The sequence below is a fragment of the Perca flavescens genome, chromosome 9, assembly GCF_004354835.1.
Source record: "Perca flavescens isolate YP-PL-M2 chromosome 9, PFLA_1.0, whole genome shotgun sequence".
NCBI lineage: Eukaryota > Metazoa > Chordata > Actinopteri > Perciformes > Percidae > Perca > Perca flavescens.
Window position 1 is genome coordinate 6,607,164 of NC_041339.1, and position 16,023 is coordinate 6,623,186.

At 39.9% G+C, this 16,023-nt stretch overlaps 1 protein-coding gene across 2 annotated transcripts in view; it reads left to right on the top strand.

Annotated features, from left to right (window-relative positions):
* kdm4aa (lysine (K)-specific demethylase 4A, genome duplicate a) overlaps positions 1-8,020 on the top strand; it is a 46,263-nt gene extending 38,243 nt beyond the window's left edge. For both annotated transcript variants that reach the window (XM_028587120.1, XM_028587119.1), the window contains exons 19-22: positions 502-672; positions 2,379-2,498; positions 5,807-5,899; positions 7,862-8,020. In XM_028587120.1, coding sequence (XP_028442921.1) covers positions 502-672; positions 2,379-2,498; positions 5,807-5,899; positions 7,862-8,002 — 525 coding nt within the window. In that variant the 3' untranslated portion in view covers positions 8,003-8,020. The remainder of the gene's footprint in view (positions 1-501; positions 673-2,378; positions 2,499-5,806; positions 5,900-7,861) is intronic.
* Positions 8,021-16,023: the final 8,003 nt, after the last annotated feature.

The following is a 16,023-nucleotide window of genomic DNA, read 5'->3' on the forward strand; positions in this document are numbered from 1 at the left end:
AGAACTGTTTAGTTTAGAACACCAACACAAAGAAAGAGGAAGGTTAAGGGGACATCCGGCAGAAAAGAGGGACATCTAGCGGAATTTCCGGTGGCACCTGAACAATCCTGGAAATGGAACGTCATCGATATAGACTACCTCTGTCCAAAACTGCCACTTTGACCAGTTTGCAACCGTTTGTAAGTGACTTGACCAGCTGACTTTGCTACGAGCTGATTGGCTGTTGAAACAGGTGACGGCCCTTACGTTCTAAACCTAGCCACTGGCGACTTGACAAGCCAAATCCCAGGTGACACCATCAGCTGGCTTGAGTTAAGCTGAGACGGGCAACCAACCTTTCCGCGCAACGTTTTAAAGCGGTTTTGTCTTGTCGTGAATTGTCAAATCTTTGTTCTGAACTAGGTTTTACATTAAATTGTCCCAAATTATAAGGGACTACTGAAGCAGTGTCAACATTATTAAGTCATAAAAAAAATAGTTTTCCTGAATCTCCTTTGACAGCGCAATAAAGCAGCCATGCAGGAGCTGACTGTGGGACAGAAGGTGATATGCAAGCACAAGAATGGCCGCTACTACCAGTGTGACGTGGTGCAGCTGTCTAAAGAGACGTTCTACGAAGTCAACTTTGATGACGGTTCCTTCAGCGACAATCTCTTCCCCGAAGACATCGTGGTAGGTTCACTGGTTTATCTTAATCTTGTTTTTTAAAAATGTTATGCCAAATATAACACTAAATATACATTGTGTTTCACCTATATTCATTTTGCAAAAGACGCACTGCCGTGAACTGCAGCTGAGCATTCCTGTGAGTCCTTGAGCGAGACAACTGTCTGTGGTTAGTTGACGTCTGTAACAGCAGGACAGTCTAGTGCTAATGTGTCAAACTCAAAGCCCACAGGCCACCTCCGGCCCCCCTGCAAATTTTGATCCAGCCCCAGTCAATTTTGGCCTGCCTAGTTGTGCACCAGATCAAAATGATATGAAACTATTTTCAATAACATGGAGAATTCATAGCAGAATTTGACTGCTCTGAAAGACTCAGGAATTCCCACAAAGGCAGAGGTATTCATATTCAGGCTGTGAAACAGCTTGCTGTGAGTCAGCTGTGTGGTAGCCTGCTTTTAAAAATGTAACCTTTGTTTTGATTGATTTTTCTAAACTCTAAAAATATTAGATAGATATTTTACTTAAATAAAAGCATGTCAATAAGCTAAACATGTCTGGCCCTTGACGTTGCCCTAATTTTTCAGTGTGGCCCTTAGTGAAACTAAGTTTGACATCCCTGGTCTAGTGTGTTGTCTAAACTGCTAAAGTCAGAACAGGTGAAGAGAACGTTGAAGTTTGCTGGAAGTGATGTAATGTGGCGTTGCGAGTAACAGGTGAACCAGCTTTAAAGGGGGACTGTTATATAGCATTTTCAGGTTCATACTTGTATTTTGGATTCTACTAGGAAATGTTTACATGCTTTAATGTTCAAAAAACACTTTATCCTTTGGCTGCTGCTCCTGTATTTACCCTCTGTCTGTTTTTGTTTCACTAGTTGAACCTGGAGCTACTGCAATGGAGTATATAGCAGGACTTTGTTCCGTGAAAAATCACCAATAAAGGCTTCTAAACCAAATATTACACAACTGTCCAGCAGTAACTCCAAAATTGGGGAGAAACTGCCACCATTGCAGCTATTTAATATGTAGCACTAGGCTAACGTTGGATTGTAATGGAACTAAGCAGCACTTTCTACAGATAAAGATAAAGGCTTCTGAACCAAACACTACACAATTGGACATGTTTCAGCAGTAATGCAACCCAAGATTGGGGAGAATTTAACATCATTGGCAGCCAAGATGACATCTTTTACTGCGGTTAGCATGTAGCTACTATAGTTAGCAGTAGACACTAATAGAATATAGCAGCAATTTCTACACTCAAAAATTGTAGATAAAGGCTTTAAAACCAAATACTCCACAACCAGAAATGTTTCAGGAGTAATGTGACCCGGAATTGGGGGGAATTTAACAACACGGGCAGCCAAGATGACATCTTTTACTGCCGTTAGCATGTAGCTACATGCAATAATGTTGACACCGCAGTAGCTTAAAGTAGTTCCTGCCTGGAGCAGATGACCTGAACTGTACCGGATTGTTCAGAAAAGTTGGAAATCTGAACATTTAAGCTCACAGGGATTTATCTCAAATAGGTTTACCTAAATATTTGATGTCTAACATGAAAATCCGACATTATAACATTGTAGACATTATAATCATAATATATCCACTTCAAAAGTATCCCCCCCAGGCTAAAGCAGTCAACATAGGGGTAAAATCTATGCCTGTGTTCAGTTGGCTCAGAACTTTGTCGTGTGTGTTTTTATGTTTTAGAGCCGAGACTGTGCTCAGCTCGGACCCCCACCCCCGGGTGAAGTGGTTCAGGTGCGGTGGACAGACGGCCTGGTGTACGGGGCCAAATTTGTGGCAGCGCATGCCATCCACATGTACCTGGTAAGATTTCCTGTTTGCGTGTGTGTTTGTTTTGTGTCACTTGACAGTTTGATTCGCTGTAATTAATAGCACAATACACTAACAATTTGAACCTAAAAATTACAATTGGCAAAAGATCGGGCAGGTAATATAAGATTTTTCTCCCTGCTTCTTTTGATCGTGGAATATGTTTTGTTGTGACATATTGCATTATTTATGTAAACTTTTGTGTGGAAGTGTACACTGAAAAATAATTATAACAGAGTGAATAAAACAAGTGTCTACATTTAATTAATCATTTTAAGATATTAACGATTTCTCTTTTTGAGAATATTTGGTTTTGGAACTGGCTATTCCCAAAATAATTCTTTCTGTTTATTGTAAGTAGATTTTAATATTAGATCTATAAATGTAGCCTATGTGGGCTAGCGCAATATTTGTTAAAGGCCAAATATGGGTAAAATCATTTTGAAAAAGGTCTATCTCTGTAGGGATCCTTTCCATAAAGTTGTCAGACACTTAGATTAATAATCTGAGCCTGTCAGTGACAAAAAAAGCACTTTTAGTGGACACTTACTGATGCTGAACATTTGTCCTATAGCAGGGGTCTTTTAAAAAAAAAAAAAAAAACTTTAGTGCGTAACTTTTTGATATTAATGATCGTCTGTTACATTAAAGCCATCGCCAAATGAGTTGCTACAAAGCTAATTTAGACTATCAGCTCCACACAACTCTCTCTGTATTTCTCAGTATGACTGTGTTCAGAAGACTGTGTCTGAAGATTGTCTTCTGAAGAGTCCATCATGTTTTTTTTCCATCCTCCTTGTCCTCCTTGGCTACTAGCAACTGCGTCACGGAAGGCTTGTATCATGTGGACGCGCCGACAGTGTTGTTGTCATTACTTAGAATTCCTCATGGGGGCTCTAACAATAATTTGGATGCCCTCCCCTGCATTGACTCTGCGGACCCCTGTTGAAGATCCTTACCCTAAATACTGAAAATACCTTTTAAGTTCAAAGGTAATGATGTGGTCCGATTGGTCAGTCAGGACCCTACTTCACCCTGGGGCTCCGCAGAATGGCCCAGACTTCCTAGTACAGACAGCTGATATTCTATTCTACTCCAGGGTGTCCCCTCCTCCCCTCCCCCCCTCCCTGCTTGGTTTGGGGCCAGGATCCTTTGCTTCATCTATAAACATATATACTCAGCAAAAAAAGAAACGTCCTCTCACTTTCAACTGCTTTTATTTTCAGCCAACTTAACATGCGTGAAACTTTGTATGAACATAAAAAAATTCAACTACTAAGAAATAAACTGAACAATGTTTCACAGACATGTGACTAACAGAAATGGAAAAACAATGTGTCCCTGAACAAAGGATGGTTTAAATCAAAAGTCACAGGGAAGACCTCCTCCTCCCTCATGTGGTACCCTTCCTGCAGGCTCATCCTGACATGACCCTCCAGCATGATGATAGGCTCGTTCAAGATGAGCCAGATCTGCGCAGAATCAATCACCGGCGATCGCCGCCCAATGCATGCCGGTTAGATTTGTGTCCGACTTGATCCCGACTTGCTCTGACGTCATGCAAACGTGGGCAACGCTAATCTCTGCAAGAGCCAGGCGGACCCAGGGCATGCTGGGAAACGCCGGCCTCTCAGCTGATCTAACAGCTGTTGGATCGGAGGGTACGGGCGAGAACCATGCCTCCCAGAAATGTCCGGGAACTTGCTGGTGCCTTGGTGGAAGAGTGGGGTAACATCTCACAAAAAGAACTGGCAAACCCGTTGCAGTCCATGAGGAGGAGATGCACTGCAGTACTTAATGCAGCTGGTGGCCACACCAGATACTGACTGTGACTTTTGATTTAGACCATCCTTTGTTCAGGGACACATTTTTCCATTTCTATTAGTCACATGTCTGTGTAACATTGTTCAGTTTATTTCTTATTAGTTGAATTTTTTTTACGTTCATGCAAAGTTTTACGCATGTTAAGTGAAAGTGAGAGGATGTTTTTGCTTCCCCTGTGACCCCTCACCTAGTTAAGAGATGTTGAGATGATACAAAATGTGGCAACCCCCTCATTTTATGGCCAAAATTCTTTTCTACTCTGAGAGTGACTGTTTGACTCCCTTCACCACTCTCCTTCTCAACCTAAACAGATTTTCAGATTTTAATCAGGGCCTTGGGGTATCCTTAGCATTTTTTGTTTCTTCACAGTAATATAAAAGTTATATTAAACACGTTGCTTTCCACTATTGTGGAAGTTATGTGATTTTAGTTATTTTTTTAAAAAGTGACTGTCAGTTTTGTGATTTATAAGGTGAAATTCAATATAAATTGTTATAATTGATTATAAGACAGTCCTTCCCGGAAAAATGTTTGTGATTGTTGCGGGCAAAAATCCTTGATTATACGGCACGTTTTCTTAAAAAATGCGATGGAATATGCGGGATATTTAAGCAATTTTATGCGATGAAATTGCGGGAACTTGCAAAAACTGCGGTTTGATGAAAAAGAGAAAAAAAAGCGATTCCCCCAACACCCTGCTTTTCGATGATGTTCACGTCACGTAATTACTTCACTTCATAATGTTCCCATGGCAACAGGGGAAAATGGCTGCTCTTGTGTGAAGTAAACGCAACATTTTTCAACTTTCTGCTAAGATTTATGTGACTTTTTTGCAACGAAAATGCAGGGATTATGAAATCATGCAAGCCCTGCATGTGTTGCGCGGAAATCGGCAATTTATGCGCCGAAAGTGCGGCGTATTTGAAAAAATGCGGCCCCGTATAAATATGCGGACTTTGGCTGATTATGCATTGAATTATGCGATTGCATAATCGCGTTTTTCTGGAGGGACTGATAAGAAAGTTACAAGTCAGTTAGAAACAGCTCAGTTCTGCTCAATTTTAGGGCTGGGCAATATATCGGTATTATATCGTCATCGATACATGAGGCTAGATAGCATCTTAAATTTTGGATATCGTAACATTGTGATATGACCCAAGTGTTGTCTTTTCCTGTTTTTAAAGGCTGCATCACAGTAAAGTGATGTCATTTTCTAAACTTATCAGACTGTTCTAGCTGTTTTATTATTTGCCTTTACCCACTTAGTCATTATATCCACATCATTGGTGATCATTTAGCAGAACTCCCATTGTGTTAAAGTTTTGTGAAAGCACCAATAGTCAACCATACAATATCGACGCAATATCGACATCGATGTACATCAAAATATTGTGATATTTGATTTTTTTCCCCCATATGGTCCAGCTCTACTCTATTTGTGTCCTGACTCGTTTGTTTGCTACATTTCTGGAATGTAGGTGGAGTTCGAGGATGGGTCACAGCTAACAGCCAAGAGAGATGATGTCTACTCTCTGGATGAGGAACTCCCCAAAAGAGTCAAATCCAGACTGGTAAATGCAACCCGAACCACTCACATGGACGCTTTAATCCACCGTATATATGTATGTTTCATTTAACAAAGACTTGAGTTGGAACTAAAAATAGGATTGGGCATCAAGAACTGGTTCCAACTTGGAATCGTTTCAAAAAAATTCAAATTCCAGTTGAATCGTATTTCTATTGGAATTGTGTGGAATAGTTTGGAGAAATTTGGTTTTGAATCTGATCATCGGTTCCAAATTTAACACGCGCAAGTTTTGGGTTTTTTTCCGAGGCGACCACCGTACTTCCAACGCTAGTTGTGTAGCAGCCATGGAGCACACTAAGCGGCACTCTAAAGTGTGGCTTTATTTTAAGTTGAAAAAGCCAGGTCAAACTGTAAATCACCAATAAAACAAAATATAAATGTTCCTCTTATCTGTGAAATAAACAAGGCTGCATCCGAAATTCCACACTAACATGCTATTTAGTAGCTAAAACAGTATGTGAGATTTTTTCATTATGTCCAAAACCTTAGTATGAAACCAATGCATGAATTGCATACTATTATTGGTAAAATGTTACAGTATGCATTACTGGACGCTACGCCGGCATAAATATCCCACAATGCAATGCGGTAGCAATGACAACGTTCGTAACCGACAAACGGACAGCAACCAAGGAGTTCTGTAACATTACATTTCTACATAATTAAGCGACTGTTGGTCTAGTTATTCCCCTCTTTCAGAAAATTAAGCATGGCGATGCCGCTAGAGCGGGGATCGGCAGGTGTTACCATGGTTACGTGTCTCCAACGGCAAGGAGGCTCTCAGGAAGTGAGGTTGAAAATGACAGCTTAGTGCGTGTCCGAAAAGAGCCACACTACTGTTTATTCACACAAAAGTATGTTGAAAGATAGTATGCATATTGAGTATGTAACGCAGAGGATGAGATTTCGGACGCAACCTTGGTTTTGAATCGGGTCATCGTTTTTTTCAAATTTAACACGCATAAGGCCGGCTGCACACTGGCTGCGTGGCGTGAGCGTGGCGTTTCGGTTATGCGTCACTTGTGTGGCAGCTGCGTGGCGTTTTCAATGTCTTTGCACACCAGAAACGTGTCTGACGCGGCGCTGCTGCTGCTAGCCTTGTCACATGTGTGTTTCCCATTGATAAAATCAAATACCATGTTAAACATAAATATATTCTGACTTGATTACAGCAAAGACAGCGTCGGCAGTATTGACGGCAAAATAGGCTCCAGAGTATTTCGTTCTGTATTGACAGGTGCAATATTTGAAAATGGATAATTATTTATTATTTTTTAAATTACGTTCATATATTTTTATATACATTTGTGTCAAAACCTCGAGACTTTAAAACATCAAAATGTCGTTTATTAATGTGTATGTATTCGTGTTAAAATGAGATATAAACATCTTTTCCTATTCTATTTTGCCTGGAAACGCTTCCAACGCAGTTGCGTGTCGCGTGAAAAATAGGCGTCGGTCCTGTTTCTAGCACGCGCGCGTTTTCGGCGCTGAGACGTGAATGTCACACAGGCAGTGTGTAAGCTCTAACCTGGTAACATAAAAACGGACACGCCACGCAGCTGACACGTTCACGCCACACAGCCAGTGTGTAGCCGGCCTAAGTTTTGGTTTCCGTAGCGACCACCGTACTTCCAGGCGCTTGTTGTGTTGCAACCATGGAGCACGGTAGGAGGCGCTCTTGTGGCTTTATTTGACGTTGGAAAAAGCCAGGTCAAGCTGTAAATATCACCAGTAAAATAAAATGTTCCTCTTATCTGTGAAATAAACACGCGAGCCGTTTAACTCCGCCCCTCAAAGAACCGGAATGGAAAAAGAAGGATCCCGATTGGAATCGGAATTGTTCAAATCGAAACGATGCCCAACCCAAACTAAAAATTTGTAAAAGAAAGCGATTGAAAAGCCGTGTCCATGTTGTCATGCAGTCTGGTGTGTGTCTCCGCAGTCCAAAGCGTCGGACATGAGATTCGACGGCATCTTTGAAGAGAAGGAGATCATCCAGGAGTCCAAAAGACAGAGGGTGATCAACTCACGTTACAGGGGGGACTACATAGAGCCTGTGATTTACAGAGCCATCATGGAGTAACACCCACCCACCCCACCAACCCACCCACCCACCCACACAGCACCAGCACTGACAGACTGACCCGTGCTCACTGTACCTTAACCTAGCAGCTAGCAGCTAGCCGCTGACAAGAGTGTAGCTCCGGACCACTTTCTTCTGGACTCGCTTTGGACTGTTCTCGATTTTTTTTTTTACTTCTCGTTCATCCGTCTTTGTTCATTCAATGACAGTTCTATTTGCTTTTATCTGACCGCGAAACAGGAAACGGCAGTATTTTATTTTTTTCAGTTTTTCCAGAGGACTGATGCCCAGCCCTGGCAGGACATAAAAGTAGGAAGTAAGACAAAAATGACATTTGTACTAAAGTAGCATTTTGATAGTAAGGCACCTGTAAAAAAAATAAAATAAAAAAAAAGACAATGTTGGAGTTCAACTTTAATTACAGTAATGTTCAATACATTTTTTACTAAACATTTTCATAAATATGCAACACAGGTGTTTAAGTTTCAAGGATAATATCAGCGTAATTTTATTTATTTCTTGCTGCTGTTAGTGGCTATGATACGGAGCCCAACCGGTCTCAAAGGTAGTTTAGATTTATTTTATTTCAGATTTGTAAAGTACTAAATTGTGCCCTAAAATGGCTGAATAAATTATTTAAAAGTAAAAGCCTTGCCAAGCCATGCCAGTCCCTCTCACACTTCTTAATTTAATAACTGTGTCAGAAAGTGTGTCGCAGTGTCAGAAAGGAGTGAAAAAGGCTCAGTAGAATTTTCCTGAGCTGAAATGATAAATATTCATGTTTGTGCATTATTATTCAAGTTGTTAATGCTGTTTGGAATAATATTAACTGAGAAAAGCAGCAAGCTTCTCATTGCGAAGCAGGAAGCAGTCCATATTTGGCATTTTTGCTTGAACGTGGACTAAAATGATTCATTTTGACTTAAGATGTTACCGCTGATGCCTGCCGGGCTCGAGTTCCGCTATGCTAATTTCATTAAAAAACAATTTTATTTAGAAATGTGCACCATGCGAACATAACATGAATTAAAATAATGAATTCCTTAAAATTAGATATTGAAATAGGGCCGCTCGTGTATCCAACACAAAAGGTAGCGAATGTGTCTGGTAGCAGAGCTTGACGCTCGGCCCGTCAGTTAGCTTCATTGCGTAATACGTATTGGCTTTACGAACTTCTCTAAGTTTAAAGTCACACATCATTGAAACAAGTATTTTTTTTTTTTTAACCCTTGTGTTGTCTCTTCCATTCGAGCATGCACTTGCTGGGTCAAAACTGAACACCTTTTCTGTACTTTTTGTCTCTTTTTTTTCAACATTTTTCTTTTTTTGGTGCATTTGTTGACGTTTAACTTTTTTTCATTCCCACGTACAGCATAAACACCACTAACACCAACTTATTACTAGTTTTACACCTATTTTTGGAATTCATGGTCAATAAATGTAATTTATAGGAAATTACATGTAATTCTTGAGTTAAAAAAAAGCATGAATTAGGAATTATTTAGACTGTTATTAAAGGAAGGATCATCACAGAAGGGTATATGTCAAAGTTCCGTCAGGATACTATTTTTTTTTTTTTTTTCAAATGCTAAAAAAAATCAAACACCGTAAAATTAACTAAGTAGAGATCCGATCTTTTGTTGTACTTGCGAAGTGCGTTGTATGGAACCATCCGTGTTATTTTTGGATAATTTTATTTTATTAGGATCCCCATTAGCTGATGCTGAACATCAGCTACTCTTCTTTGGGTCCACTTACACCCAATTACAATTGGGTAGTTAAAAAGAAACTCATATTTCTGATACAGAAATTTAGAAAACGGGTCAAATTTGACCCTAAGACAACACAAGGGTTAACATGAGTTGCAGTAGCCACAGTTATGGTTAGACTCTTTACATGCGTTAATCAGAAAACTAATTTGCGCTGATATTATCCTTTTTAATTATAGGAATACTTCACCTTTTGTATCAGTTAGCTACTTTCCTCCGATAGCCTGGAATGATGCACAGAATGTTTGTACTTGCGATACTTCATGAAAAAGTGCCCGGCCATTTTGCGAAACAATGGAGTTACAGGTGGAATATTTTTACTGAAACTACTGAAAGTGTACCCATACCTAATCAACACTTTTTTTCAATACATTACTTCGAAAAATTGTTGAGGTTTTTGTGCGTGGAAGAAAAAGACAAAAAAAGCCAAAGTTCTTAAATGTTGTCGAAACACAAACGGATGTACAATAAGTTTTTGCCTCGAAGTTGGCTAAACATTCAGTTGTTATCAGAAACTATCTGATCAAAGAGTAAGTAAACAAGATCACAAATCTGACCAGATATTCACTGACAGCTTTTTCAAATGGATATCAATATTCGAAAGTTTAAAAAGAAAAGTACTTGAGTAGTAGAATAAAAAGAAAACCATTTTTAAAACGTTACCAGACAAACATTTGTGATGAGGATTGGTGCAGCATGGCATTCATTCGTGACCTTAGTAACAGACTAAGAATAAACTGATCTCAAAGGTCCTTCTTAGGCTATGTTCTCACTTAGCGTCTTTTTTTTTTTTAAGCTGCCAGCGTCTGTTTTATAATCCACCGACTTCTTTTCTGCAGCTCGGAGCATCTTTTTGAAGTTGAGAAAAGTTCAACTTTTCTGGAAAAAAAACAAAACTTTTTTGCAATGACAAGCGGTGTAGCCAGACCCGTCGTTTCCATAACAACAAGAAAAAATGGAGTCTGAGCACAGTGAGTTATACAGTATGACCGGGTGCTCCCTGGCTTTGTTTTATCTAACGTTAGCACCACTCTCTCTCTCTCTCTCTCTTCTTTCTCTAGCTCGCTCCACCGCTTTGTTTTCTCTAACGTTAGCACCGCTCTCTCTCTCTCTCTGTTCTTTCGCTAGCTCGCTCCACCGCTTTGTTTTCTCTAACGTTAGCACTGCTCTCTCTCTCTCTGTTCTTTCTCTAGCTCGCTCCACCACTTTGTTTTATCTAATGTTAGCACCGCTCTCTCTCTCTGTTCTTTCTCTAGCTCGCTCCACCACTTTGTTTTATCTAACGTTAGCACCTCTCTCTCTCTCTCTCTCTCTCTCTCTCTCTCTCTCTCTCTCTGTTCTTTCTCTAGCTCACTCAACCATTTTGTTTTATCTAACGTTAGCATCTCTCTCTCTCTCTCTCTCTCTCTCTGTTCTTTCTCTATCTCGCTCCACCGCTTTGTTTTATCTAACGTTATCAATAGATGAAACAAATCGATCCACATAGCGCTCTAGGATACTGTAGCAGTAGCTGTTGTTATAGTAACAAAAGACGCTCTCGGCTGCTTTTTGGAACCACAACGCTGCCAGCTTCTAATTTTTTTCACTACAAAAGCGCCCTACTCAACTTTTTTCCTGTCAAAAAAAGACGCCAAGTGTGAACATAGCCTAACTGGCTTTTCTCCGGGCTTCCAACTGCAGTTTAAAGCTCTTAGAAAAGCATGCGAGTGGCCTTAGAGTTGCGATTATTCTGTTATACATACATTTGTTGTTTAAAAAAAACAAGTGTGACCAAGATATGTATTGAGCAGACATTACGTTTCAGTGTGAAAATGAATTTGAGGTTTGAAATGCAGTTTTGGAGATAGTTTTGGACACACGAGTGGAATGCTGCAAACTTGCCGTGAGCAATTTAAACCTTTCTACTGAAAGCCCAGCATTCCAGACGACATGGTTGCAACAAATGCATACAAAACTAACAATATACGTATGAAGTATTTATTTGCGCAATGCCATTTAATGCAGTGATTATGCCTCCTCCTAAACTATAACTATGAACTGCATTCCTTTATATGAATTTAGTAAAACGGAATATAGCTTGTTGTTACCAGCCTATTTATAACGGTGCTTTGAGAAAGTAACCACTGCATTGCTGACACGAGTCTGCAATAACGCTGCGGAGGTATTGAGTTTCATGATGTATGTTCTATTTTTTCTACGGTATATAGATGCATTTTCAAGAAAGCATTCAGATTTTTATAATCCCGCTTTGTCTACCCACTCGTTTCCTCACTCTCCTACTGAAAGCCGTGCATTGCACTTTTATTTAAGTCCAGTTTTGCGAGGGACATTTGAAAAGTTGTGTGCTGCCATTGCTGATTTGTTTGAAAAATCTGTTTTTTTAAAATGTTTATTGTACATTTATTTAAAAAAAAAAGAAAAAAAAAAGTCGGATTGTGCGCCCCACCCTCTCGATCGAGCTCAAGCCTGTGAACTTGTTCTTGTTGTTGCGAGAGTGCAGACGGAGGAACGCTAGTTTTCTAGTTTAGATTCAAAGGACCTGCTTTCATTAGTCCAGTGGAGAATACATTTATTTTATTCATAAAGTATCAACAGAGTTATACATGAGGAGGGGGGTTCTTATCTATTTTATTGCGTTGTTTTGTAAAACATGTTCTATGTGTATTTTCACAGAAACCTGTGAAGTGTAAATGGCATGTAGTCTATTTTAAGATGTTACCCGTTGCCCCAGGAGATGAGCGGTCTGTTCTTGGTGTATAACTGAACTTCCAGTTCATTCATCATTCAATTTGTAAAAAAAAAAAAAAAAAAAAAACTCATTGATTTGTTTCAGTAAAGAAATTTGCTTCAGCGCTATTGGTCTGTCTTCATTCGACATTAACTCACGTGTTATTTATATTTCATTTTTGGGGCACTTTTAGACGGTTATTATACAGGACAGCTGACGATGTGAAATGGGAGAGAGAGGGAGAGCGACATGCAGCAGAGGGGCCGCAGGTCAGAGTCGAACCCGCGGCCGCTGGGACAAGGACTGAGCCTTTGCACGCGGGGTGCATGCTGTACCAGCTGAGCTATCCAGGCTCCCCATTATTCATACTTCTTGATAAGATAACATCAGACTTCGGTCCTTCCAGAAAAATGCGGCGTTTTTTTGTGATTGTTGCGGGCAAAAATCCTTGATTATGCGGCACGTTTTCTTAAAAAATGCGATGGAATATGCGGGATATTTATGCAATTTTATGCGAGGAAATTGCGGGAACTTGCGAAAACTGTGGTTTGATGAAAAAGAGGGAAAAAAAGTGATTCCCCCAAACCCCTTGCTTTTCGATGATGTTCACGTAGCGTAATTACGTCACTTCATAACGTTCCCATGGCAACAGGGGAAAATGGCTGCTCTTGTGTGAAGCAAACGCAACATTGATGTTTGTGACTTTCTTGCAACGAAAATGCGGGGATTATGAAATCATGCAAGCCCCGCATATTTTGCGCGGAAATCTGCAGTTTATGCGGCAAAAGTGCGGCGTAAATATGCGGGCTTTGGCCGATTATGCATTGAATTATGCGATCGGATAATCGCGTTTTTCTAGAGGGACTGATAAGATGGACTTTGAAATTCACTCGTCATGATACCTACTTTTCTTACCCATAATTAAGAATTTAGGGTTACACTTGAAGGTATCTACGCAACAGTGACGCTGTCATAAACATGTCATTAACATTATAAACAGTCATAAATGTTTATGACATAATGACAGTGTCATGTCACTCTTATGTAGATACCTTCAAGTAAAGTGTAACCAGTGTAGCTGTAGTTAACTTAACAAGCCTGATGCTGTAAGTGACTAAGCCATTAATAAGAACAGGGTTTGCGTTGCCAAGCTAGCAGTTAATAGATGCTTACGTGCTCTAATAAGCCATCAAGTCCGCAGTTATAAATGCTAACCATTCATTAAGTTTGAAGGTACACATTGGTAAATCCACTCATGTCAAAGAGTTCCTCATGTCTATTCAGTAGTGATGAATAAAGAAGGCAAAGTCCGCAAAACAGCTTGGCCCTTGTCCTGTCTTCCATTGGACCATGCACTTGTTGTCGTCCTCCTCCTCCAGGGTCAAAACTGAACATTTGACACTAAAACAAGTTTTAGTGTCTTATTTTTTTTTTTACACTTTGGACGCTTTATTCAATATTTTTGGTAGACGACGCAAGGGTTAATGCTCCGGAAAAATACTTTAATAGTGCAAATAAGGCACACGCCACTCGGCCCCCAGTCTGGCCTTCATCAGGTGTATTTGATTGCAGTGACCCATGACCCTTATCTGTTTTCATCCAATCACGTGGTCGGAGGTCATGTGATATGCAAAAAGTAAACCTACATTTAAATACTATTCAGACATAGATGTACATACTAATCCTATTCCGATGGGCAATAAAGATGACAAATTAATGACATCACTGTTTCACTCTTTCTGTGTGATAGCGTTTTAAACTCCAGTGGAGTTGCTCCTCAGATCTCCGCAGGGTGAATCCAGACAGCTAGCTAGACTATCTGTCCAATCTGAGGTTTCTGTTGCACGACTAAAACAACCTTCGAAAGTACACATGTTCCACTAAAACAAGTTCCTTCCTATGGGTATTTGGCAGAGGCACAGCTTCTCTGTCCGGTGTCTAGCACCGCCCAAAGACGATTGTGATTGGTTTAAAGAAATGCCTGCGGAGCCCCCCTGGGGTCAGCTGAGAAAAAAAAACTAAACCGTGTGCACAGAATAAAAATCCGTTCCCTCTGATTCATAATCCGTGCTCTCAGTTTTATAAACGCGAGCAAAGTTAGAAAGATATTCACAGATTCGAACTTCTGGGATCAATTCCTCCATTACTTAAATAAGGTAGTGTCTCCAAACTTACCTCAATTATAACTTTTCTCCCGCTAGTTGTACTACAGCACTTACTTTTAAAAAATATACAGTAATTGATCCCAGAAGTTCGAATGCGTATGGTTTATAAAATGATAATATTTATGATAATGAAGAGGCGTGGTTTACTTAAACTGTGTACCGGTGTTATTACATTATCTGGGTCACATAACCGTGATATATAATTAAAAGATGTATCCTGGGATTCATTCAAACCTTTATTTGTTGAAAAATAAATACACCATTTTTTTTTTTTTGGGGGGGACTGAAAGAGACAGTTATATTGGTAATCAAGCAATTATTTCTGAGACAATTAATTGTACAGCAACATTTGAAATTGTTACAGTTCTACCACTCTATTCAGGTCTATTCAGGTCTGGCCTTTCCAGTTACTGAGGATAAGATGATGTGACAGTTTTTATTAAACCTTGGACTGTCCTGCTGCCACTTTGTCCTTCTACAGTACATGTGTCAAACTCAAGGCCCGCAGGCCAAATCCGGCCCCTCCCAGATTTCGATCCAGTCCAAAAAAAAAGCCACAAAAAAAAAAATGAGATGCAGATGCAACATGTACTAAGACATTTTAATGAAAAACATTTCATTGAAAAAGTGAAAAAATAATTGAAATGTTATTTTGTATTCTTTATTTCCTAAAAACATAAAAGCTGCGGTTAGTTTTTTTTTTTTATATATTGTTCCAATAATTAACACAAGTCACTTGTGACCATGGACCCTCCTCTAACTTGTCTAACTGGTCCAACAACACCATTTCAAGGTCGGATTTTTTTTATGCATTTTTTTTACAGGTCCTTCACAGGTAACTGGGAATACATAAAATCATGACATTTAAAAAAGAAATCCTACAGTTGAACATTATTTCCACAGGAAGAACCTCTGGCAGTTGCTGCACCTCTCGCTGTGTTCATCTGTGCTGTTGAAGTTGATGGGCCCTCCTCCTGTTGCCCAGTCATGTTCTGTTAAAAAGTAGAATATCCAGTCAAACATGTCCCACGTGATACTGGGCTGATACCACACGGCAGTGAAAAGAATTGTGAATATGGAGATGACTATCAGTAACCCAGTGGTGACATCCTACTTTTGTAGGTCAAAATGGGCGGGCCCGGACCTAAAATGGGTGGGCCCAGGGTGAAATTACTCCGAACCATCACTTTAATGATGCAGGTAGTTTAAAGTCTAACGAAACAATGCTCATCTTCACAGGAGGAAACTGATGAAGAGGACACATTTGGCGCTTTTCCATTACATGGTAACTACTCGCCTCGCCTCCACTCGCCTTTTTTGGTTTTCCATTACGAAAAAAAGTACCTGGTACCTGCTAAC